Below are 26368 nucleotides of genomic sequence, written 5' to 3' on the forward strand. Positions count from 1 at the left end.
AATTATGAAGTTGAACAATATTGTATATTTTAGTTTTCTTTGTTTTCCATATGGTGTGCAATGGAGGTTATGCTGAAAGAAGTATACATGTCATAATATTTACCTTCATTTCGTGAAAAATCTAATTTTATGTTACTATTTCTACTACTACAAATATAATCATCATTATTATAACGCATAAAAGGATGCTTTTCTATATATCTATTTAATAACACTCAAGGTTATTTGTATGAAGGTAAATCTGTATGATAATGCATCTTATATTACGAAGTAGAAACATTTATTTTTGTTAAATTGAACAGCAGTTTATTGTTGTTATGTAATGGTCTAGTGATAATCGAACAAAGATGTAAGTTCCTTAAAGTTATATATGCCTATACAGTTTGTTAAATAGTTGGTTTTTATTTTGACATTTTTGCAAACATCATATTCAGCATTTACAGTCCATGCGACATTGAACACCCAGCAAAGATGTGAAAATTTGATTCAGCATGATAACTTCTTTCCTCTTTTGTAGGTATATATAAAACATGGCGCATCAAGCTCAGCTAGCGAATGTCAAATACCGGAACTGGGTGAGGGCTGGGCTTGGTATAAAGTACGTTAAAGAAGGCTTGGAACCATTCTGTGACCACCTGGCTACACAACAACATATTGATATCCTGAATAAAGTTCAACAGACACACACACTTTCAGTGGCTTGTGGGCAGTGCGATGTACGGACTCTCCAGCCTAATCATGTTCGAACAAAAAATAAGCAGTGTCCTCTTGGTCAAAGTAATTGTAACTGCCAATATCCTGGCGGAAAATGGCTGTGTCCCAACAATGTATGTGGCGCCATCTATGATGAAATCATTCAACTCCACGCATCAACTCCTCCAGCGCCATACTGGAAGAACACGGATGCACGTCAATGGTGCACTGAACCATGGTCTGTAGCAAAATGTTTCATAAATGCTCCGGGATATGACAAAAAAACAAAAGCTAATGAATTTGACTGTTCTGGCTTATTACATGTGTTGATAAACAATAAAGGTTTTCAGCAACACATCAAGTGTAAGATTTCTGGCACAGATGTATTTACAAGGGTAAATATTATTTAATCATTCACTTGTTTGAGAAATTATGTATCCCAAACAGTGCTTTTATTTTAGAAATAATTTATAGCAAAACAGTGCTTTATCACTACTCATACACAATGGGCGGTTATACGTTGGGCGTAATAATTTCACGAGGGCGCAGGCCGAGTGAAATTATTTCGGACGACGTATAACCGCCCGAGTATATAAATAGTAATAAAGCACTGTTTTGCTATAAATTATTTCGATTCTAATATGTTCTTTATTGTAAAATTTATATCAAATATGATGGAACTGTTTCTTCGCACAAGCATGACGCCAAAAGTAGGTATTTGTTAAACACACCAGGACCGGAAACGGTAATACGTCTTGCGGCAGAATTCTGTTCGGGCGAAAATTATTGCGAATTATTCAGCAAAGCGAATAACTTATTCAGTAGGTGTAAAAATTAATCAAAACATTTTTGCAATGTGACATTTCGTTAAAAACGTTTTACTAAGTAAAATATTTCATAAAATTTGAAAGCGCTATTTCTTGATGCGTACATGGCGCTAAATAAACACGTTGACGTGACGTCAACATAACATCGTTGTGATGATTAAAGCATTGTTAGCCATATTAGAATGTTGAATGAAATCATTATGACACTGCTTGAGATATATCATTTTGATTCGAACACTTTTCTATATCCTTTACTACGTTAGGTTCCGTGTCATATTCATTTACAGCGCGCCGCTACATGTATGGCGTCAGACGCTACAATCAAATAATTGTGACGTACAAGCAGTGACTTTGTTGTATAATGCATCCCAGTTGTAGCCTTTGTTGTTTAATAGGGAAAGAAATATACGGCATACAATATACCCTTACAGATCAAAGTTATGGTAAGTTTAAAGCTTCTGATAGGATCATCTGCACAAATATCAACAAAGACAGTACATGCCGCTTATTCAGCGCTACTGGTATAATCATCTACACAAATATCCACAAACACAATGCATACAACTTATTCAGCGCAGCTGATAGGATCATCTGTACACATTTCCACAAAGATCATCCATACAACTAATTAAAAGCTGCCGATAGGATCATATGTACAAATACAATGTATGCATAAATATCCACAAAAATGCATACAGTTAATTTCGTGCTGCTGATAGGATAAGCTGCATAAATTTCCACAAAGATCATCCATACAACTAATAAAATTCAGTACTACTAATACGCATATATTTTCAGGAAGATAATGCATACAGCTAATTCAGCACTGACAATACAAAAGTAAGATCATCTGCACAAATATCCACAGAGATACTGATAAATGAATTTATTATATACCTATATAAATTCTGTAAAAAAAAAGGCGTGTATTTCACAATTAAATATGAACAGACAGACAAAAATTCCGTATTGTACCTTTTAAATTCCGTATTGTACCTTCCGTATTGTATGCTGCCGGACTTTTTTCATTAATATGCATAACCTGACGCAGTTCTATAAATAGCGTACATAAAAACTTCACTAAGTTCCATTTAATATCGATAAACATTGAAGATTTTGTTCAAGAACAAAACAAGAATCAAAATGGTAAAGGTATATAATAAAAGGGTCATTTTAACAGTAGCTAGATCTGGGACTTTGTATTCGGCTCTCGTGGATTTTGCAAGGTCGGATCACACTCGGCGCTTGCGCGCCTCGTGAGATCCGATGTAGCAAAATCCACTCGAGCCGAATACTGCATCCCAGATCAAGCTACTGTTATAATAACCCTATTATATTGTCCCTCAACTTCATGAAATACTCGGGACTGTCGTGTTTGCTTTTTCACGTTGATGTAATACCCATTTGAATTATCCGTTTTGTGGCCGTTTAGTGCTACGAACGAAAAATATATAAACAAGTATTTGTCAGCACGTGAGCGCGAGAATCCCTTTATTGCACGTTTTCACTCTTGTTTCCATTATCTGCTCAAGATATAGATGATAAGATTTGAGAAATTTTGCAGAGATGTTGTTCGTACATACTATTTGTCATTATCAATTTCAGATAAACTTTGTATGTCTTTTTTATATTATACAGGTACGCAAGTCTAGAAACGATATATTGCATTCTAATAGCTTGGAACTAGAAGACACTGAGGTTAACGGTTATATTGATGATATGATAGAACTGTTGGAAGATGAACAAGAAATTAAACACACACCAGAATCTCAAGATGCTGTCAAAAAACTGCAAGAGGTAAAAATAATTTTGTTAATGTGTCAATGCATTAACACTTTTTGCATTATATATATTTTCTCAAGGAAATATTCCAGATGGAAAGCTGTGTAGGTATGTTGGCTGATGAAATAGATCACTGTAGTAATAGTTTGTTTGTTTAAGAGATGATATATTCCAAACAGTAATTTGTCACTGAAGAAAATCATTGTTTAGAGTACATTTTTTCAAGGAAATGGTCCAGATAGAAAAGTGTATTAGGTATTTTCAAATTGGTTGATGTAATGGATTATTTAACTTTTCAATATTATACATGTTATTAGATAAATGACCACATCATGTGAAATAGGTAGAGCTAATAACTCTGTTGAGCCAATATGAGAAAATATGCGTCAATACGAAAAAAGCGGGCTAATACGGAATTCAAGCATTTTGACTCGTTTAAACGAAAGGGTCAAGTCGCTTTCGTTGAATTTCATAGTTACAGTAGAATTAAACAATTTCAAATACTTCAAAAATGAACGCGTAGTAATATAAATAATTGGCTTAGGTTTAGCTCACCTGAGCCCAAAGTTCTCAGGGTGAACTATTGTGATCGCAAAACGTCCGGCTTCCGTCGGTCCACACTTTCCTTTAAGCAACATCTCCAAACCACCAAGTCAATTTTGATGAAGCTTCACAGGGATGTCCCTTGGAAAGTCCTTCTTAAAAAGTGCAAAGAATTGTATTCGATACAGAACTCTTGTTGCCATGGCAACCGAGGAGGAAAAAAAATATTCTTGTCCAATTTTACTGGGCTTTTATATAGGTATGTAGCATCATCTAATGATCCTCTACCAAATTTGTTCAAATTTTGTTAAAAAATGGATCCCATGGTTTATATAGACTTATACATGTATAGGGAAAAACTTTGAAATACCACCGGGCCTATAGGACACCTGGGGTCTTCCTCCACCATCAAAGCTGGGAAGTCGCCATATGACTCATAAATGTGTCGGTGCGACGTTAAACCAAACAAATTAATCATGACCTACTGACCTTTTATCTTGTTTTTGAAGATAGAGTATAGAAATTCGGACCACTATTATAACTTTTGATACTGATTTCAATACTCATCTTTAATATTCTGAATTCTGAAATACTGATCTTCCTTCTTATTTTTTAAGCTACAACAAAGAAATTTGGACCACCAGTTTAATTTTTAAACAAATTGCAGTAGTTATCTTGAATAATCTTAACCATGACCTACTCACTAATTTTTGTAAGTGAAGCTTAAACAAACAATATTTTTCAAGCAAGCAACTAAACTCAGGTTAGCGATTTAGGGCCATATTGGTACCCCTGTTCTAAAATTATATTGGTATATTTGAATTTTAGCCAATATTTTTGAGTTGAATAATTTTTGCCTTAAATCATGTGATTTCATAATGGCGTCAAGCCTTGCCAATACGACTAACCGTCGGCAAGTCACAAGGCAAATTGAATTTCTATAGTTTTCTTCCTTTCATAGATTTTTTTTTAAATTCACATATGTGATAGGAAATTTTGTGCTGAATACAATGAACAAATAAAAACAATAGGTCACTTGGTTTGTTTTTGTGAAAAGTAGTTTTGAACACACCCACTGTTGCTGAAACTGCCGGCAATTTTTCAACATTTTCATAATTTTCTGCTTTTTGTATAAATACCAACCAAAATATACATCAAGACAACACAATAAGGTTTTTGTCCTTCTTACAGATATTATTATATACTTATTTGATATCATAGTCGTATTTGTAATACTCTATCCTTACAATAATGGGTACAGATGAAAAAAGAATTATTGCTTCATATTTACTTTTGAGAACCTTTTTCAATGAAAAATACCCATATTAAAGTTGTTGTTTTAATTCTGAAAAAACTCTTTCATAGAATTATGTTTTCCTATTTTTCTTGTGTATAGATGATTGTATTGTGAGCATAAAAATTGCTGAAAATGTATGGGTCACCAGGCTAAATTTTATGTTAAGACCGCTAAAATACAACACCTGTTTAAACGGAAAGTGGCGCGAACCTGGCCAAATTGATTACATGTTTGTGTGCTGGAAGTCGAAATTTTTTTTTACAAATTCCTAATATTTTCTATAATTGAATACTAAATAATCTCAAAAGTGATATTGTCTTATTAGTACTAAGTCAATTATCGGACATTATATTAACAACACTGTCTTTGTACTAAAATGCGCTGTGAAAACACAACCACAAAAATAGCAAGATATCTGTCAGGCATGATACTTGTCAATACAACATAAACCAGTATCAACATTTGATTACTGATAAAACTTATAAAAATGTTATTTCATTCAAGATTCCTCATATTTAAGATTGTCTGTAACATGTTTTAACAAATGTCGACTCAGTTTTCCATAGAAAGTGTCGGCTACGCAGAAAGATGCGCATAAAAACAACTATAGGTCTGGAATTCCCTTTAATAACATTATATATAACTTGATAGAGATCCATTTGCATATACCGAACATCTGAAAACATGTTCGAAAACAATTGTATTATCAATATTTTTTCTATCGGATCATTTTGATGATCGTATTGAATCATTGGTGAAATTCAGTAAAATTCAAATTAAAAGGACAGGCCATATTTCAAGCATTATAGAATGCAAACGAAAGTCATGTGAGTAAGAAATAAAAAATAAAAATAAGTAATGCATATAGATAACAAGTACACAAAGTTTTGATAACAACAAAGCTGATTGAATAGAAAATGCATTGTTGAAATATATCCATTTCTAATGTAATTAAAATAAATATGTTAAATAAAATATACGTTTTTTGTTAAAGCTTTGTCTAGTTTCATTTTCAAAGTTTTATATATTCATTTTTGAAACAGATCATAGATATATCTGCACTTTTATTCTCACTTTTTGAACGACATCGAATGCAGTCAGTTAAACCAAGTCGATACTTACAATATATAAAGCGGCCTAAAATGTAGAAAAGTGTCAAATTATATGGTCACCTTAAGTGTTTAGTAGTTGCAATCCGTAATTTCAACGTGAAGCATTGTATATTTATTGCATTGAAATATTTTACTTGATATATGTAGGTTATATTAGCAAAACCATGGATATTTCGCACACATATTACCTAACAAATAACAGAAATCTGAAATTGAGTTTCTTACTTGACATGTCTTTTATATCAATAAAAGGTAAAACAATGACTCTATGGTCGGCAGTAGGATTTGAGTTATTCGTCCTTAACACGAATCTTATCTCATCTCTCTTAAAAAGAATAGCTTATTCATATGCGTATAGATATCTACTCTGAGAACATTTGGAATGTTTTACATAATTCGGTCAATTTTTACAGCTAAAGCAGGAGGATTTCATTATATCAACTACGGACGAGACCGAAATTCGTCGTGTTGCGATGGCTGCAATTAATGAAAAGGAAAAAGAACTTGAACAGACGATAGTCGACGCAGGAAACAAACTTAGGACTACAGCTGACGAAGGAAAACACGATATTGAGTGGAAGGGTTCAGTTATCAAGGTGGAACTCGGTCAGACAGAACAAAAAATAAGTAAAGAGTTAGTGATGAAAGAAGCAGAACTCGAACAGACAGGACAGAACATAAAAAAGGATTTGGTGATGAAAGAGGCTGAACTCGAACAGACGGGACAGAAAATAATAAAAGAAGTGGTGATGAAAGAAGCTGATCTCGAGCAGACGGGACAGAAAATCAGAATGGATTTGGCGATGAAAGAAGTTGAACTCGAACAGACGGGACAGAAAATAATAAAAGAAGTGGTGATGAAAGAAGCTGATCTCGAGCAGACGGGACAGAAAATCAGAAAGGATTTGGCGATGAAAGAAGTTGAACTCGAACAGAAGGGACAGAAAATAATAAAAGAAGTGGCGATGAAAGAAGCTGATCTCGAGCAGACGGGACAGAAAATAATAAAAGAAGTGGTGATGAAAGAAGCTGATCTCGAGCAGACGGGACAGAAAATAATAAAAGAAGTGGTGATGAAAGAAGCTGATCTCAAACAGACGGGACAGAAAATAATAAAAGAAGTGGCGATGAAAGAAGCTGATCTCGAGCAGACGGGACAGAAAATAATAAAAGAAGTGGTGATGAAAGAAGCTGATCTCGAGCAGACGGGACAGAAAATAATAAAAGAAGTGGCGATGAAAGAAGCTGATCTCGAGCAGACGGGACAGAAAATAATAAAAGAAGTGGTGATGAAAGAAGCTGATCTCGAGCAGACGGGACAGAAAATAATAAAAGTTGTGGCGATGAAAGAAGCTGATCTCGAACAGACGGGACAGAAAATTAGACAGGATTTGGAGATGAAAGAAGCTGAACTCGAGCAGACAGGGCACCACATTAAAAGGACATTGGTGATAAAAGAAGAGGAGTCAAAATTGAAAATTGAACAGAAAGGAATCGATATCGAAAAGCAAGCAACAAAAAAACTAGAGCAGAAACTTCAAGAAGCAGAGTTGCATTTAGAGGTAAAATATTAAAGTAAAGTGGCACTAGACCATTTCAAACGAGAAAAACACACCTCAATCTGGATTTGAATCCTAATCTGAATTTCAGTATGGTGAAGTTATCAAATAAATACCTTTATTATATAGAACATTATTTCAAATAACTGTTACATATTGGCTATATATATTGGCTACAAAATGAACTTTCATATTTGTTTTATGTCTTATTTTTTCTACACTAAAATTAGAATTCTTGAATAATAAAGCGATATACAATACACTTTTGCAGAAAAGAGTCTCGAAAGCATATTTGCATTCATTTTGGGAAAGGAAGTTTGGTCTCAAAATACCATTGAACAAACTTTACTCACAATTGAATATATCTATTGATAATAGAAATAGACAGTTTCGATACAAATTGGTTAATAATATTATTGCCAATGGTAAAAACTTGTGTGAATGGAAAATTAACGAAAATCCTAATTGTGATTTTTGCAAAATACCAGACAATTTAGAACACTCCTTTGTTGACTGTCATTTGATAAGACCTTTATGGAACAGAGCATCGAATGTCTTTAAGTCACTAGGTCTTCATAGATATATTGAGTACCTAAAAAGTGTTGTTCTAGGATACAACTTTGACAACAGCCATTACTTTGAATTCAATGTAATTTTAAAGGTAGCCAGTTATTGTATATACAAATCCTTTTTCTTAAGTAATCAACGTTCAAAAGAATTGAACATTATCAACATCATATGAAATGAATATGATGAAACAGTACTTAAAATATAAACGAGAATGTGGTACATTTATAAATAAGTTTATAGAGAAATTCTAATATATATATATAATACATTTACTTGAACTGACCTAGATATTTTTGGATGATATATGTTGAAAAACAATGTAAATTTGTAAAACGAAACCGTTGAAATGTATACATTTACCAGGTTTGTACTAGCTGGTACAGAATCCAGGAACACTGGTTAGGTTAACTGCCCGCTGTTACATGACTGAAATACTGTTGAAAAACGGCGTTAAACCCAAAACAAACAAACATAACACGGCAGATGTCCTTTCTTTGATATGCAGAGAGACCGAGAATTCAGTGTAGAAATCGTAACAGTTGAATGTTACGTAATCGAACCAAACAGCCAATATGGGGTCTTGTTGAAGATGCAGAGCATTTTCTTTAAAATATCCAAATGCTAAATGATGAATCCAGCTGTTCAGAAAGACTACTGTTTCATCTACGTGATACTCCTTTATATTAATGTGAAAAGTCATTCTTGCATTCTTGCAAGTGTGTTTGTGCTTATCTATGATGCAAACATGACCTTTAAACTAGAGATAACAGGGCTTTTAAATCTATTTAATACAGAGTCACAAAAACTTCATCGAAGGGTCGATGACGAGCACCTCTCAGACTAGAACAGAAGATGTGACTAACAGAGAAAAAACAGGTAATTTCTTTCAGAATTTACAGATGGCGTCGTTTTAGTCTTTTTAAAAATATTTTGTGATATCCTAAATTCATTTTATGATCTCCTTTATTCATTTTGTGAAAACCCTTTATGTATTTTGTCATATCCTGAAATATGGTGTTGTTAATGATATCATTTATAGATAGCAGTACTACATACGCAATAGTATCATTGAACATATCCAAAATCGCCTTTGATTTTGGATATTAATTATCTATTTGATGATTTCTTAAAATCGAATATTTGATATCCTTGGTTTATTTAATGTTATCTAAATGTCTATTTAGTGATAGCACAAAGTCGATTTATTTATGATATCCTTAATTCTATTTTTATTATCTTTATTATTATCTTAATTGTCATTTTGTAATATCCAAAGATCATTTATTGATATAATGAAAGAGAGTTAAAGATATTATGAAAATGAGTTACGGATATCATTTACCGAAATCATGACACAAATGTCATGTCTACAAATACCTTCAGTGATATAAAAAATGAATTAAGGATATTCATGAATAAATTCGTGATATACATAAATGAATTTAGAATATCCTAAAACAGTGAATCTATAGAACAGTAAAATTGAGGAAAAGGCTTCAAATACGTTTAGTTTGTTCAAAAACTGCTATACAGACAAATGATTTTATATCTGATTTCTTCAGTATTTCCCATTCAGTAAAACAAAGTTTTCTGATTGTCCTTTACTTAATTTTGCTCTTCGCCGTTGTGATCTCGCTTGCCGTTGGAGCATGCGATGCACGATCAAAAAACATTTTTGTCGAGCCCGCTTGCGGTGAGCTCGATATAGTCTTCACTTTTGGCAGGTCGCTGTATGTGCGTGCATGTGCTTGCGTCCGTCCGATTTTGTACGGATCATAACTTTGACATGTATGGACCAATCTTGTTTGTATTTGGCGTAAACGTTTATCTCAATGAGAAGGAGTGTCATGCAAAAACCCTATGGTCCTATCTCAATAGTCAATGTCACAGTTTGAGGTCAAAGATCAAATTGAAGTTTGTCCGGACCATAACTTTGACAGGCATGGACCAATCTTGTTTACATTTGGCATAAATGTTAAACTCAATGAGAAGGAGTGTCATGTGCAAACCACATGTTCCTATCTTAAAGGTCAAGGTCACAGTTGGAGGTCAAAGTTCAAATTGAAGTTTGTCCGGTGCATTTCTTCTTCTTGCTTTGTGGGATTTTGATGTAATTTGGCGTGAATGTTCACCATTATAAGACGGAGTGTCATGCGCAAGAACCAGGGCCCTAGGTCTAAAGTCTAGGTCACACTTAGAGGCCAAAGGTGCTGGCGGGCTCGACATTCTGCCCGTGGGCATGCATAATGTATTTCTAATTTTAATATTTACATTTATGGGTGAATGAAAGTTAAACCATATTAGAGCTTTGGAAGTGCCTCTTCAAAGGCATAAGGGAAGACTAAATCTCAAAGATGCATTAGACGGAGTCAATTTGTAATGAATTGCTTCATTTTACATTGCATATTCTCATTTTGCGTTAAATGTTTCACATTTGGATGCATGGTGTCAATTCTTTATACGTCGCTCAAAATCTTAAAGCATGGTATCACCATGCATATGAAATAGATTCAAATTATTTTATTTAATTAATTCAAAGATGTAGACTTTATACATAGAACTAGTAACAATGAAAAACAACGAATAGATCTATAGATATTTTTTATCTGACTGTTACCCCATCCGACCACACTCGCACTGGTGTTTTTTATTTATTTTTTCTTGTTTTCGTGTGGTGGGTGGGATGTGAATGCGTTGCATTCCTGGTGCTTTTTCATATACTAGAGGGGGTGTAACGTTGTAAACTGAACCCAATAGAATAATGACCCCCGGCATTATTTTATATATCATTATTTTAGATAGAATATAATATTATGACTCCCCAACACGTAGAAAAATGACCCTCACATGAAATTATGACCCCTATAGAATAATGACCCCCTAACCAAAACCATAACTCTAACCCATCTAAGGTACACTTTCAACATAATTATCCCCGGCCGATAGGCATCGGAGGAGAATATGGTAATGGCACCCGTCCGTGCGTGCGTTCGTGCAACATTTTTGTGACCGCAACTCCTCATTCATTATTTGACGTAGTTAATTCAAAATCTCAGGGATTACTACTACCGATGCCTAGTGGTGCAGGATTTGCTCCACCTGTTCGGGAGTTATGGCCCTTTGTTATTTTTTTCTTTATATATATTATACCTTGCATATAATACGATGTCACAAAGTTACGAGGCTGTCAAAAGGTACTATCTCATCGAATCTTGGAAAAATCTTGGAGAAATAAAACTTAAGCCAGTTGAAATACTTATAGCATGAAACTTTTGTAGGTAACATTTAGATTTAAAACATGTTTGCAACAAAACTGTCATGTACCTTCAAAGCAGGAGTTTCTTGATCTATGTTCTAAGTATGTTCTACCGTGTACCTTGAAATTTGCAGGGGTTCCAAATTGCAAAATGATTCCTTTATGTACCCCCCCCCCCCCTTTGGTGAGACCTATCCGCTTTAATAAGCAAGCGCACTACCATTGCGCCACCGAGGCTCACAAAAGTAGTAAGTATTTAAAAGAGGATGCGGCCTCAACTGGGAAAGCTGGTTTTTAAGATGCGTTGTTATGCCACCGCAATTCGAAGAATAGGGTGAATTAAGGTGGCTTGCCAGTCTATTTTGACGTCGGTCGACGTAATAAGGGTCGAAAAGTAAAGATATCGTATTGCCCTGATATTTGGTATTCATATACAAGACCACCTCTCCTTTATTTTGTACGATTCAGATCTTTTATATTCCTTTTTTGTTTAGCAAAAGGGCTAATTCGTACAATCAATGAAAAGTTGTAGTATCTGTAGTAAAAATGGCTGTTTTATTTCGAAGGTTTACTTTCAAAAACAACTTGCGTATGCTAAGAGTTGACAAGGGAAACAAACTTATACAAGTCAGTGTTGTCAATCGGAAATTTCATAAAATGTCACTATGGTGCTCGTTAAATGTTATTAAAAATGCGCGATTCTTTTGATCTTAGAGTAGCACCATACGAGCTTCGGTGAACGATTTGGTCGACGGAAAACGATTCAATTTACTAACGACTTACGCAGTCTTTTTGTAAGGAATATTCCGAACAGGTTTATGAAATAAAAAAGAGGGTCATATTTCACAAAATGCGGTAGAAGAAATATTTGCATCGAGTGCATAATTGAAGTAGCCTATTTGTCATTCGACGTAACACAAGTTTCAGTATTACAAAATCTTAATGTAATTGCTGTTTATGAAATAAATCACGGTAAGAATCCTATTTTCTATTTCATAGATTTGTTCATATTTATATCATTCCTATTCAGTTTAACGTCTTCTTTTAGATAGCCAGAATTGGCTAGTTTTCAGGCGGCGAGGATGCCTGGGTTTCAATCCAGTAACGCTGGGTTGCTTACCAGTACGACCTTAACCACCCGGCAACATCAACCAAGTATTTAAGCAAAATCACTATAAGTGACAAGTAGTTTGAATCATTTTCCATAGACCAAACATTCGAAAAGTGGTTTTAGAAATCATTTAACACAAAAAAGAATAAGCAATTCATGCAAAATAATTCTTAAATGTTCACCAGTTGCACAAAAAGCCCGTTGCTAGGCAATGAAATGGAATACGAAAATCTGAAACATACAAAATTAACAGAATGTCTCCTTGTATATGCATAGCGAGTATCATGGCAATACAAGTATCTTTACTTTTTGAGCATTATGGCATCGCCCGACGTCAAAGAAGACTGGCAGGCCACGTTAAGTGAATAGATAAGAGCGAATAAGTTAGAAATAGGAAAATAATAATTATTTGTAAATAAAGCCTTTCGTTTTTTATTTACTTGGGTATGATTATGGATACAGGTCCCGATCGGAAGCCAATAAAGCAGTGACCTTGCGGAATTTATAAATGTTGTAATTTTAATAGTAATCTATACAAGATATTGTGAACCATCGAGTAGAGTCGCTTGCAGGGTCATGTCTGGGACTTTGTGGATACCGATTAATGACACTGTCCTCTGTTAGACACAGTTATCAGGTAAGCTTAAAGCTACTGAACCTGCGATATTTCGAGAATTTTAAAACTTCTTTATAGCATTAAAATGTGTTTTTCTTTGTATAATTGTTATAGCAAACAAGATGGTCGTGATGGCTCTATATCGCTCACCTAAGTACCATTGCTCTTAATGATAAGATCAAGTTTTGACATAGCTCACATGGGCATACACATTAAATATCATCAGGATGAACAAATTCTTGTTACTGTCCCTTTTGATCTGTGGGTCACATACTAATAAGGGCCAATCTCCATATCAAGTTGTTTGAGGGTCCTAGACTGTAATAGCATGATTATTTCTTACACTGGAAGACTTAATTAACATTTAAAACCAGTCTCATTAGATGCTGCTGAGGTATATCCATTTACATAAAATGAAGGGAGGTAATTTGTCATAAATTCAATCAAAAGTTATCTACCCTGATTGTCCGAGTCCATCTGATGGCATTAATGACATTTCAAATCAGTATCTCAGTCCAACTAATGACAATAATGAAGTTTCAAATGAGTCCTATAAATACTGAGTTAAATCCATTCTTATAAAAATCAGGGGAGTTAATCATGCATTGGTATATGCATGTAGAAGATATAGGTTTTAACAACAATATATAAGAAAAGTATTCATATCGATAAACATCTAATCAAGAGTTATGGAACATGACTATTTCTTACCATGGAAGACATAAATAATCTTTCAAAACAATCTCAATAGAAGCTGCTAGGTATATTTATTTACATAAAATTCTCTTAAGTACATTAATGATAATTCAAATACAAACCCTTTAAAATTTCATTTTTCAATAGATGTACGTTTATTTCTTAGCGGGGCCTTTAAGAATACTGCTGTTGTGTCAGCTGTAGACGCAGCAACAATAGCAGCAGAAACTACAACAACAACACCAAATATAAGCAATAGAACAACGACAGTGATTTCAATTGAAAGTAATAGGTTAGGTGGGGGTCACTATTTTATAGATAAAAATGGAGGGGGCGGGGGGGGGGGTCATTATTTTGTAAGGGGTGTTAGTATTTTATAGAAAAGGGGTCATTATTCTATATAAAATAATGACCGGTGGTCATGATTCTATGGGGGTCAGTTTACAACGTTACAGGGGCTTCATTTTATATAGAGTTGTGCTGGCTTATGGATAGAATTTCAGATTCCTGTGGTTATACCCTACCCTAAGGTATAGCGTAAGAACCATTGTCTTGAATGGGTACTAAGCATATTGAACAAGCAGGAATATATCTTCCATCGTGCACAAGTCCCAATTTTAACAATATTTCATACTCCCCATAGATCTATTCAGTGCTTTCGTCAACGTTACAAAAAAGAAAACTTGCGTGAACTTCCCTAATGAACATCCCGTCTAAAGGTCACATGGTTACATGTTTGTCGAAATGTATACTAACAAAATCATAATATTCACAGTTATTCAATAAAACTCGAAATGATAAATGAAATTAATCTAAAAATTGATTTTGAATTTGAAGTCATAAATTGGTAAACATTTGTATTTTTTATTTCACTAACATTGCCAATTAATGCTGCTTATAGGCTACATAATTAAGCGTACGACGACTGACATGATACATTTTCGTTTCAGCCAAGCAGAATAATTCTGTAATCTAGACTGGAACTGCATAAGGGAAGTTCATTCAAGTTTTTTTCTGAAACGTTGATGATACTATAAACAACGTGCGTTTCTCTGGAATAAGAAATATTGAAGGAATATGGCATGGGTCTACAGACCGTAGTAAAACTAAGACAGATTACTATTTAAAAGTGTGCAACCTCCTTATCAGCTTTAGAATACGATAGAATAGAAGTTAATTATTTATTGTAGCCATGATTCAAGAGAGAGTTTGAATATATTTTTAGCTTCCAATCGTTAGCTTCAAACATAAAATATATTCATGTTAGCTTACAGTCGTAAGCTACATTAAACATGAAATATATTCATTCAGCTTCAAATCGTAAACTTCATTAAACATTAAATATATTAGCCGATTTAAAGAGGCGTACCAGATAAAAAAGTGTAAACTGTGAGTATAATATGCATGAAAACATTGAACAAGTTACTGCAATTTTAGCATTTCATTACGAAGGCATGAGAGTTTATAGGACATACTGCATATTGATGAAACAGTCCGTATACTGCAAAAATAGAAATTCAGTTAAATAATACATGTAGAGGTATTCACATGTTTTGACAATGTACGGTCTATACTACCATTTTACGGAAAAAGACATGGGAAGAACATAATCACTGTTCGAATAAGTGCAGTCCAGTGTATAAAAAGATAATATGTTTAAAATCATTATGCTTATAAAATTCAAACGTGTAATAAATTTACCATTATGTTTTGAAGACTTTCAGAAGAAGCTGGTCAAACTATATAAAACACAAGTAATGATGGTACCTCCGTTGCCCCGCCTACATAAAGATAGGAGGAATGTAAGTGACATGTATGTTTCTCCCTGGATGACTGTACAAATAAAGGATGAAGAGCCTAACAGATGGAAAGAGGTTAATATTTCAACGCATCAAATATTCAGAAATGATGAAAAGCCCGCAAAATATATCTACATAATCGGAGAAGCTGGCTCAGGGAAAAGCACGTTATGTAAAATGCTGGTGCATTTCTGGTGTATCGCTCAATCGTATCAGGAATGCCGTGTAGACGAACGTGACATAGTTGAAGAAATGAAGAAATTTAATTTCTTATTTTATGTTTCACTCCAGCACTTCTCCGATTGCAGCAGTATAGAAGAAATGCTAAAGAAATCATACAGTGATACTGCTCTTGGAAATATTTTACAAAATGACTCAGGTAAATGTCTCATTGTCCTTGACGGTCTTGACGAATGGAGCCCAGAAAGAAAACACAGTTCGCAGTTTTTTACCATAGGACTTCCAGGACGTGAGCTCGATGCGGACTACACCATTATTACAACTACAAGACAATGGAAATTTGATGCTCTGCCAATAAGTGATAGCGAAGTTGATAAAAAAATCAAACTAAAAGGAATTGATTTGTATGAAATAGAAAACCTCACTAAGAAAACAATCGAAATATTAAATGACATCTATCAAAAAAGTAAAACTGCAGCGGAGTGTGTAACTGATCTTGAAAGGAGAGAAGTGTCCGACATTAGCCATTCACCACTGGTCTTGCAGCAACTAGTTTGTCTATGGTTTGATGATAAACTCCGAGATAATTCGAAATGTGATATATACAAAAGTATGTTAAACTACTTTTTTGAGTGGAAAGTACTTTGGACTTCTGAAGGTCAAAAGCAACTTTATGGTATCAAGGCCCCTAGTAGAAATACACACGTTACGCAATACCTTTCATATTTAGCGTACGAAACCTTGTTCGACCAAAATAAAGAAACCAGGTTGGCGTTTAGCAGTTCAACACTTACCCAGTTGAGCATACCAAATGATGTGATAAAGGACTGTTTGGACAGTGGCATTTTAAAACAAGAGCGAAACGTAAGTTTGAGTGAGAGCATACAATTATCAATTTCCTTCTTTCACAAATCTATGCAAGAATATCTAGCTGCAGTATATATCGCTAATGAATTCAAAGAAATGCTAAAATCGCAGAAGGATAAACTTGATCTCACAAATGTCTGCAAAAAGTGCGTAGAGAAGTACTTCGGCAGTTGCAAAACGGTTGTTGATATTTTAGAACAGTCAGACGTATTAAATATACTTTGTAGATTAGAACCACAGTTGCTGACAAATGTAAGTGAGCATATATATAACGTAACACTTGTTGACAAAACGATCATTGAGGAAAGAAACAAGGTTCCGGTACCAGATTTTAAAGATTTTTTTTTATGGATCTATAGTATTCAAAGGTGCATTTTTAAGTGCATTAAAGAAGTTATGTCGATTGAAAAAGATGTTCACCTACCTGTTTATATTGCCGATCTTTCCATTGGCCCTGCAAATGATTTGAAACGTTATGTTAACAATATTATTGCGAAAAATGTTCTATCGGTAGAAGTAGATGCCTTTGAATTCTTAACAGGTGAAACACTTGATGAAGAAACCGTTCGACAGTTTAGAAACTTTGTTCAATTAAAAGCAGTGAAAATAAGGTCTCATCATTTAAGTGACAAGAGGATTGACAGTGAAGTTGCTACAATACTTGAGACAAATGTTCGCACGCTTGAAACTGTCAGTTTGTTAGATGTAGACAACAGCATTTTAACACGTCTTCTTCCAACATTATCGAAAATGAGACAGTTAACTTCTCTCCAGATGTATAATAATTTAGTAAAGTTTTGGCCGCATGATGTTATTTTGTCGTTGGGTGAATTTCTGACCCAAAATACAAGTCTTCAGCATATATCGCTTCTTTGTTATTGTGAGAAACACGACAAACATACGTTACACCTATCAAATCATAAGCAACTTCGACATGTTAACTTGTTTCATTCTTCGTTCTATAAGCTCAGTTGTAATACTGACAATCTAGAAACGTGTAAGCATAACATTACAAGAAAATTGTGTAACAGTCTGTATAATGCATGTAAATTAAAGCATCTTCATCTGTGTTACAACAAATATATAACAGAAAACAGGACTGTCAGTCTCAGTGAAAATCTTATCAGACTGTTGCCATCATTAGTCAATCTCACTACTCTTGAGTTATGGGACTTTGTTTTTACTAACAATGTTATAGCACGTCCGTGTGCTATGAACAATTTGAAAACAATAAAATATTGCAGGGTAAAAATGAGTATGACAACGTGGTGCAAGTTTATAGATAGTCTTCCTGCACTGCCAAATGAAGTAACGGTAGAAGCATCACAAATGTATATTACAGATGGGACATTACTTAAGTACAGTATGTTTGATGAAAAACAAGAAGAAGATGCAAAACAGTATGTTAGAGAGAAAACGCATTTATTCATCGTGACAGAAGATGTTTCCGTTCGTTTTCAGTTCACTTGTAAAAAAGTGTGACTCAGAATATGTGTCTATTAAAACGCAGATTACGATCATTTAAATAGGCAAAACTGTTGACAATGTTTCATGAAAAATTAAAGAACGTACACCCTAAATGTTTAATATTAGGCTTACTTTACAGCATTTGTTTGTCTTTTGTATTTGTGAATTACCAATTAACAAAATGCAAAATCATTGTACTTTTGATAGTTTGAGTCTGTATATATAATTGTATTAACACATAATTTACATGAGTATGATGAGATTCATGATAATTGCAAAAAATAAAAAAAACAACAACAATTACTGCGATTCATATTTGATATGATATAGAAGGAACTTAGCTGTAAACTTAACAATATGAAAATGTTAGTTGATTTATTCTTATATTGAATAGTCTTACTTGCTATTTGCTTAAACTATTTTGACATTATACAATGTGCACGTGGAGGCTTCTCACTTTAAAGTTGTCGTCACTCATATGTCGACATGGCTGTCTCTAACCGTTTATCTTATGCTTATTATTAATATTTATTCATATTATTACATGTAAGTTGTATTATTTTCGGTACGGCTGGCAATTATTTTATGAAATCAGAAAAAAATTTGGTACAGCAAAAATTAAAGTTGTTATATAGATATGTCAATAGCATAGAGTGTTGATTGCCAATTTATATTATATGTAATGTAATTAGTTTAACATGTAATAAGTTGACACAAACATTGGTATACTGCATAATGTATATATTTTCGGCAAAGTTTATTGATGTCTACTATTGACTTAAAATGCAAAAATGTGTAATATTTTAGAGTAATTTATGATTTAGTAAATATTATCATAGAGAACGTCTTTTAAAGCAAGTATATATTTTTCTCCTGTTGATTGCCTTGTCGGTACATGTAGCTATGTTTGATGAAATGTCTTCAGCGTTTCCTATACTTGTTCAATGTACAGTACTGTTTGGACAATTTTAACTCAGTTGTAATTTTAGGATATTAACATAGCATGTAGGTAATGCACGAGCTCTGCAGCGGAAATATTGCGCGAGTGTAGGTGTTGAATATTATTCCGCGATAGAACGAGTGTATATTTCCCGATGCAAATATAATAATCTTTTTATAACAGACGGTTTTGCAATAATACTTCGATCTTCTCAGACCGTTCAGCACGACTTTTATGTCGTGTTATTGGTACTCTTTAGTTTCTCAACATAACCATTTCGGTCTGGGTGATTCCAATACTCCCGCTTTTATAGCCTGGGTATTGTATAATCACCCCTTTGATATGGTGTCTGTTTTTTAATTTTGTCTTTTAACAGGTCCTGTGACTCTATAACCTCAGATCCCCTTTCTAAATTCCAGTTTGTTTAGTTCTGCCCGTTATTTTCTCGTTTGGGGCAAACCCATTATTGTATCTGGGGACCAAACGCCGCTTTTCATGGAATTACACGCCTCAACACGTGTATCATTGAAGGTTCCATGTTCACCGCCGTTTGAATACATTTGCGGATGTCTCTAAATTGCTTTTTGTACTTTAACATATGTAAATGTTGAGTTCTGCTCAACCCGGGGCTAGAGGGCATGGACGGTAGCATGCATTTCCACTACCGTCCATGAACAGGCTCAATCAAACCGAGCCTGCAACATTTTCGTTTTTGTCGTGTTGAGCGACCTGTGAAGTTTCCAGTTTTCTCTATTTTTTATATAAATTGTTTTTTATTCAACATGAGCGAAATTGAAAATGCTGTCATTAAAAACATTTTAAAATCCACGAAACAATTGCAAATAATGTCGCTAATGACGTCTTGCTCCAGATATGAAATATGGAAAAAATATTAGTTCCATTGTAACTAACCGGAGTTTATAACTGAGTATATTCTATAGCTTTATGTAAAGTGGTAAATGCCGACATAACTTGTGTGATATCACGTCTTTTAAAATATTTAGATGAAAAACGGATATAATCGTGTCTGTGTTTTAAGTACTGACCTGACCAGTCTCTCATTGTTCCGTGAATACTGAGCTAAAAGATCGCTCTCTGTGCTGTTAATGCTGACCTGAACGATCATTCCCTGCGCTGTAAAGTCTAAGCTGACCAATACACCTAGTGCTATATTTATTACTGAGCTGACCGATGTCTCTTTGTGCTTTAAATACTTCGCTGAAATTTGGAAAGATCGCTGTCTGTGCTATAAGTACTGACCTGACCAATACTCCCTGTGCTGTAAATACCGAGCTGACCAAATGCTCAGGGCCGTCGCCGGCTTCGAAAAGGTGGTCCGGCTACGGGATACCGAAAGCGTTCCGCGAGAGCTTTAGGCACGAGAGGGGGCTTTCCCTCTCACTTATGAGGGGAATCGGGGGCCTCCCAGGAGAAAAAAGTAAAATTTGAGATGTAATTAAGTGCGATTTTCTTGCATCTTGAAAGCATCTTCGGTCAATTTCGACAATGTTTCATCTATGACCCTAGTCACTTTTGGCAACGTTACCCTTCTCTCTACTCGAGTTTGCACCCGGACGACTCATACTTTTTGAACGATACGCTAGCACCCTACCACTTTGAAAATCCATTAATAATGAAGGTTTTGTAAAGATTCGAACTTGGCGATAAGTTAAGTAATACTTTAAGTATACGGTTTCAGAATCTAAAGAAGACAGAAACGAAGTTTCTACGTTTTCATTGTTGAGATGTATGTCGGCATTTTTTTATTTGAAGCAATTATTTTAATCAGAAGACATTAGCTTTCGGTTAGTATTGTTTTATTACGCCGCAAACAAACACAATTGTTTCCATTTTGTTTAAACATACGGCATAATTCTTTTCTTATCTGTTTATACAATTATTTTAGAAAAAGAAATAGCCCTTTAAACCATACTGGATTAAAGATACAACAGATAAACGTTTAATTATGATAAATCCAACCAAGCTGACACGAAGCGTGCCGAAGTTGTTTTCACACCAGTGGGTAATCATGACAGATACTGCTCTTTGTGGAAAATTACATTAACAAGGCAATATTTCGGCACTTTCACTGTATGCTGTCACGTGACGTGGTGTACGGCGAGAAAATGCAAGATGGCGGACTTGGATATTTGGGAAAGGTAGGCTCCTTGATTGTTCATAGATTTCTCTGTTAATATTTCCTTTAGGGAAGAATGTTTTGTCGTATAACACTGTACTGACATTTGTCTTTTATCGGTTGTATACCATTACCTCCGACAACGACTTTGATCCAGATTGCAACGAAAACAACGGAAAATAAATTTAAGAAGGAGAGACTTAGTTTTTTGAATTTTCCATCCCTTTCTTCTACGATTTTTGCCAAATTATGAAGCACACATAGATTATGAACATAGCCAGTCCACTGAAAACCGCATACTTCCTACAAAAATATTCGTTTTAAAATTTGCCAAGTGTACGGCCAGAAGGCCAAGGATATTCTGTCGGTTTACGGAATGACGTCGACCAAAAGTGTACAGTAGCAGGCAAAAATTCAAAAGGTTTTGCTACGAAATGGTGTACGGAAAGAAGACGATATCCTGGCACGATCACCAATTGCATTACCCTAGAACTTAGAAGGATTAATGTGACCTGTACTTTGACATTAGTGCTGTCAATTTTCAACCTGTTTCAACAGAATTCTCCAGTCTCTCTAAACTGTACAGAATTTTAAAGATTATTGAAAAATATAATGTGATATATATATTCTTTCATGCACTTTGAACCCTTAAATTGTTGGGAAGCAAAGTATGAAAACATAAAAGTATTGTGTTTTACCTGATCGTGTGGGCTAACTTGAACAAATGAATATACAAGCTACAATTTTCTTTCGATTTACCACTGTATATGAAAAACGGATGCCTGCATAGCAATTTGTTGTCATTTTGATTGTGATTCTATCATATATTTAGTAAAGTCCAGTCATAAATCAGCCAAATACAAGCTGTGTTATGGTTCGAATCAAGGACTGGGAATAGTTCCGCCAATTTTGTGAATATTTCTTCCAGAAACATTGTCATAGTTAGATAAAGGCCGAATTTAGAATAAATTTGCATGAATAAGGGTTCTGTTTTTGCAGTCAGAACATAGACCTAATAACATTAGAGACCGCATAAAAAATAGTTGGGGAAAGAATGAGCAACGCATTTGTCATTAGTCCTCCGTCATATATCTCGAGTTTGTTCTAAAACATGAATTAATCCAGTGGTTCTGTTATCTATATACAGCATAATAACTAATGAAATGAATGCAGTTTATAAGCATCTGTTGATTCAGATGAAAATCTATTTAAAACGGATTATTCCAATGTGCTACGGATGCTGAAGGGCTATGGATAGCCAATATTGACCCACAGCTTGCAAAGTACAAAAAAAAAATATGTCATACCTTCTGTGGATATGAAACAGTAGATTGTAAACATGTGATTATGCCAAGTAAGATGTGTGTTTCTGCTGTAGTTTTAAATAGGGGCTACGGACACCTCAAAAATATGCCGCGTTTCAACACGGCAGGTATTCAACATACTGATGCTCACTTCAGTTCATATGCCGACTTTGAAACACTCAACAGAACACGTGTATATAATTAGTACAGTAATCAAAGCATGATTTGCTTCATTTTAATTGAAAATTAAATGACTTATGTAACAAAACCCCGAAAAAACATATAAAAAACCCAAAACATAACGCTGGTATTTACTCATATTTTCCGTTACAATTTTATTATTAAGTAGCCAAACTTGATTTCCAAAAGAGTTTGAAACTTCTTTAGTGACATACCTACTGAATCAAACTTTATATTTTTTATTGTTGTAAATGTATTTTCACTATAACGAAATATTGAATATCATTTTGCATCAAAAGGCGCAAAAAAGCCATTTTTGATCTCTATCATGTCTATGTTGTTTTTCTTCAGGGTGTATTAGCGTTTTTCTTTCAGGATATTCGCCATTTTGAAAAATCTTTCTTCGAGCATTGTATTCTAACAAAAGTTTTGCCAAAAATTAACACTGAATAATTAAAAAATGACTAATAATATACCATTTAACAAAATAGATTCTACTTTTTGTGAAAAAATCACCCTTATTTTTGGCTGGCATTTGCCTAAAATTGACGTAAGGTTTTCGATTGGGTAGAGATAGATAAATTCAAATGTCTGCGAAAGTAGATCAGGTTTGGTTTTGATATTTTCCTGACTGATACATATAAAAATAAGATAATAATTGAAATAAAACTTTTCAAGATAGCACTTTATTTTATCTAAAGATATAGATTGAAATAAAAAGAACAAACTATCAAAATGCACCAGTTTTTAACATTTTTTTCTTTATAAATCTCTTATATGCAAGGTGACCCCAAACATTATTTCAGGTTTGGAAGCATTTATGCGTGTCATTAAAGCTGCAAAATATTTTGAAAATCTTACCGTCAGATTTTTTTTTTTTTTGTAGATCTTAATACATTTTTCCACTGAAAATAAAGTGGGTGGGGAAATTATGTCCACATGTAAAAATGAAAGAGATTTGTTAGTGACATTTATGCTTATATAATACTGACATTGTATTCATATCAGCCTGTAAGACATAAAATCCCTATAGCATTAAATGGGATATTACATGTTTTATAAAGAACCACCATTTTTTCAGTTTTATAAAGTTTTTAGAAATTCTTAAACAGTGGGTGAAGAAAATGTCCTATAAGAATAAAACGAGTTCGGTGACCTGTAATTTTTCCTCTCTTGTTTGTCTTAGAAACTAATATTCGTCAAGCTCACGGAGTATGAAAAAATTCTTAAGGTTATAAAAAAGTAGGCTCCTACATCCTTAAACATTAATGATAGTATCTACATCGTGTTAAATATACCAATGGCAAGGTCTTCCTTTGAACTTCAACATACTTTCATCAGTATAACTGTAATTTAAATCATATTTCAGTAAATGATCTTATTAAAATTAATACTTGGTCTTGTCTAAGACGATACGTCAAAATACATTTCAAATGTCGATTATTAATAATTTTTCAAATGGCGACTTCAAAGTTTCTTCTGAAAGAGCAGCATGACATACATAAAAATCGTGTGAAATATTAAAAACCAACTTTGTATTTGCACGAAGGATTCACATAATTATGACATAAGTGAGCTCAGATGTTCAGGTAAAACAAATCACTACAAGGTTAGAATCCCTCTGTACTTTCCTTCCCAACAAATTAAGATCGTCTAAAGAAAACGTATGAAAGAATAGATCTACCAGATTATATCAGATTATTCTGTTGTTTTGAAAAACATTGAAAATTTGCAGCACTAATGTTGAAATATAGAAAATAAGTGGTCGAGTCAGGATTTTGTCTTCCTTATTTACCCAATGGTATACCAAAATCTTTGAATTTTTGTCTTCTTACAGTACACGTTTGGCCGTCGTCTTACCGTACACCGACAAAACAACCTCGGCCTTCTTCCCGTACACTCGGCAAATTTTAAAACGAATTTGTTTTTGAAGAAATATGCGGTTTTCAAAGAACTGGCTGATACACACGTTTTGTTTATGTACATAGTCTATGTATGCTTCATAAACTGGCAGAAATCGCACAAGAAAGTGAAGAAAAATTCGAAAAAACGAGTCTCTCCTCGCTTAGATTTATTTTCCGTTGTTTTTGTTGCATTCAAGGGCAGTGTTTAGAAAATCGAGACGTTGTCTGAGGTAATGGTATACAACCGATGAAAGACAAATGTCAGTGCCGTGCTATACGACAAAACATTCTCCCTTAAAGGAATAAGAGAAATCAATGAACAAACAAGGACACTACCTTTTTTTTCAATATCTACATCTGCCATCTTTATTTTTTCTTGCCATACACCACGTCACGTGACAGCATACAGTGACTTTAATCTAAGCAAAAGATGATAATACGAAAATCCTGATACGGCCGATATTATGCTTGGGCACAAAAAGTGGTCCGACCATGGCCGGACCGGCCGGACCGTCCGCAACTGCCTTAAATTATTACTACATGTGCTGTCCATACTTAGGTGACCTATCGCACCTTGTGGTTTATATAGTGGGCTGAAAGATTGCATTCTGAGCTGGAAGTACTGATCTGATGAATCGCTCATTTTGCTGTGAATACTGAGCTGACAGATTGCTGTCTGTGCTGTAAAAACTGAGCTAACCGATCGTTATCTGTGCTGTAAATAATATCCCGCCGATCGCTTACTGTGCTGTAAATACTGAGCTGTTTCTTCCCTTTCAGTTTGGATTCGTCCATGTTTACAAACACGTTTGTTTCTCTTATGAACTGTAGCTCTATGTGCTGTAAATACAGAGCTGGCCGATAAACCTGTGCTGTAAATACTGAGCTGGCCGATGTCGCTTTGTGTTTTAAATACCGAGCTTAAAGATGGAAAGATTGCTGTCTGTGCTGAAAGTACTGACCTGAACAATTGCTCATTGTGCTGTGAATACTGAGCTGAAAGATCGCAGTCTATGCTGTAAGTATTGAGCTGACCGATACTCCCAGTGATGTAAATACTGACCTGACCAATATTCCTTGAGCTGTAAATACTGAACTGACCGACCGCTCCCAGTACTGTTATTACTGAGCTGACCAATATTTCCTGTGCTGGAAATACTGAGTTGACCAATCGCTCCATGTCCTGTAAATGCTGAGCTAACCGATTGCTTAAGGCCATAGCTATGCTGTAAAACTGAGCTGACCAATTACTTCCTGTGTTGTAAAAACTGAGCTGACCGATTGCTTCCCGTGTTGTAAATATTCAGCTGACCGTTCGCTCGAAACGCTGCATATACTGAGCTGACCGATACTCCCTGTGCTGAAAATAAGTGAGCTGACCGATGCTTAATGTGCTGTAAATAGTGAGCTGACCGATCGCTTACTATGCTGTAAATAGTAAGCCGACCGATCGCTGTCAGTGCTGTAAATACTGAGCTCACTGATTGCTCCCTGTGCTGTAAATATTGATTTGAGCGATCGCTCCATG

General features: G+C 34.5%; 1 protein-coding gene across 2 annotated transcripts in view; it reads left to right on the forward strand.

The window, feature by feature from the left end:
- LOC128554714 (uncharacterized) overlaps positions 1-20341 on the forward strand; it is a 29663-nt gene extending 9322 nt beyond the window's left edge. For both annotated transcript variants that reach the window (XM_053536027.1, XM_053536026.1), the window contains exons 2-6: positions 518-1088; positions 3159-3317; positions 6668-7816; positions 9178-9259; positions 15779-20341. In XM_053536027.1, coding sequence (XP_053392002.1) covers positions 531-1088; positions 3159-3317; positions 6668-7816; positions 9178-9259; positions 15779-18390 — 4560 coding nt within the window. In that variant the 5' untranslated portion in view covers positions 518-530 and the 3' untranslated portion in view covers positions 18391-20341. The remainder of the gene's footprint in view (positions 1-517; positions 1089-3158; positions 3318-6667; positions 7817-9177; positions 9260-15778) is intronic.
- Positions 20342-26368: the final 6027 nt, after the last annotated feature.

This window comes from Mercenaria mercenaria, unplaced genomic scaffold, assembly GCF_021730395.1.
Source record: "Mercenaria mercenaria strain notata unplaced genomic scaffold, MADL_Memer_1 contig_679, whole genome shotgun sequence".
Classification (NCBI taxonomy): Eukaryota; Metazoa; Mollusca; class Bivalvia; order Venerida; family Veneridae; genus Mercenaria; species Mercenaria mercenaria.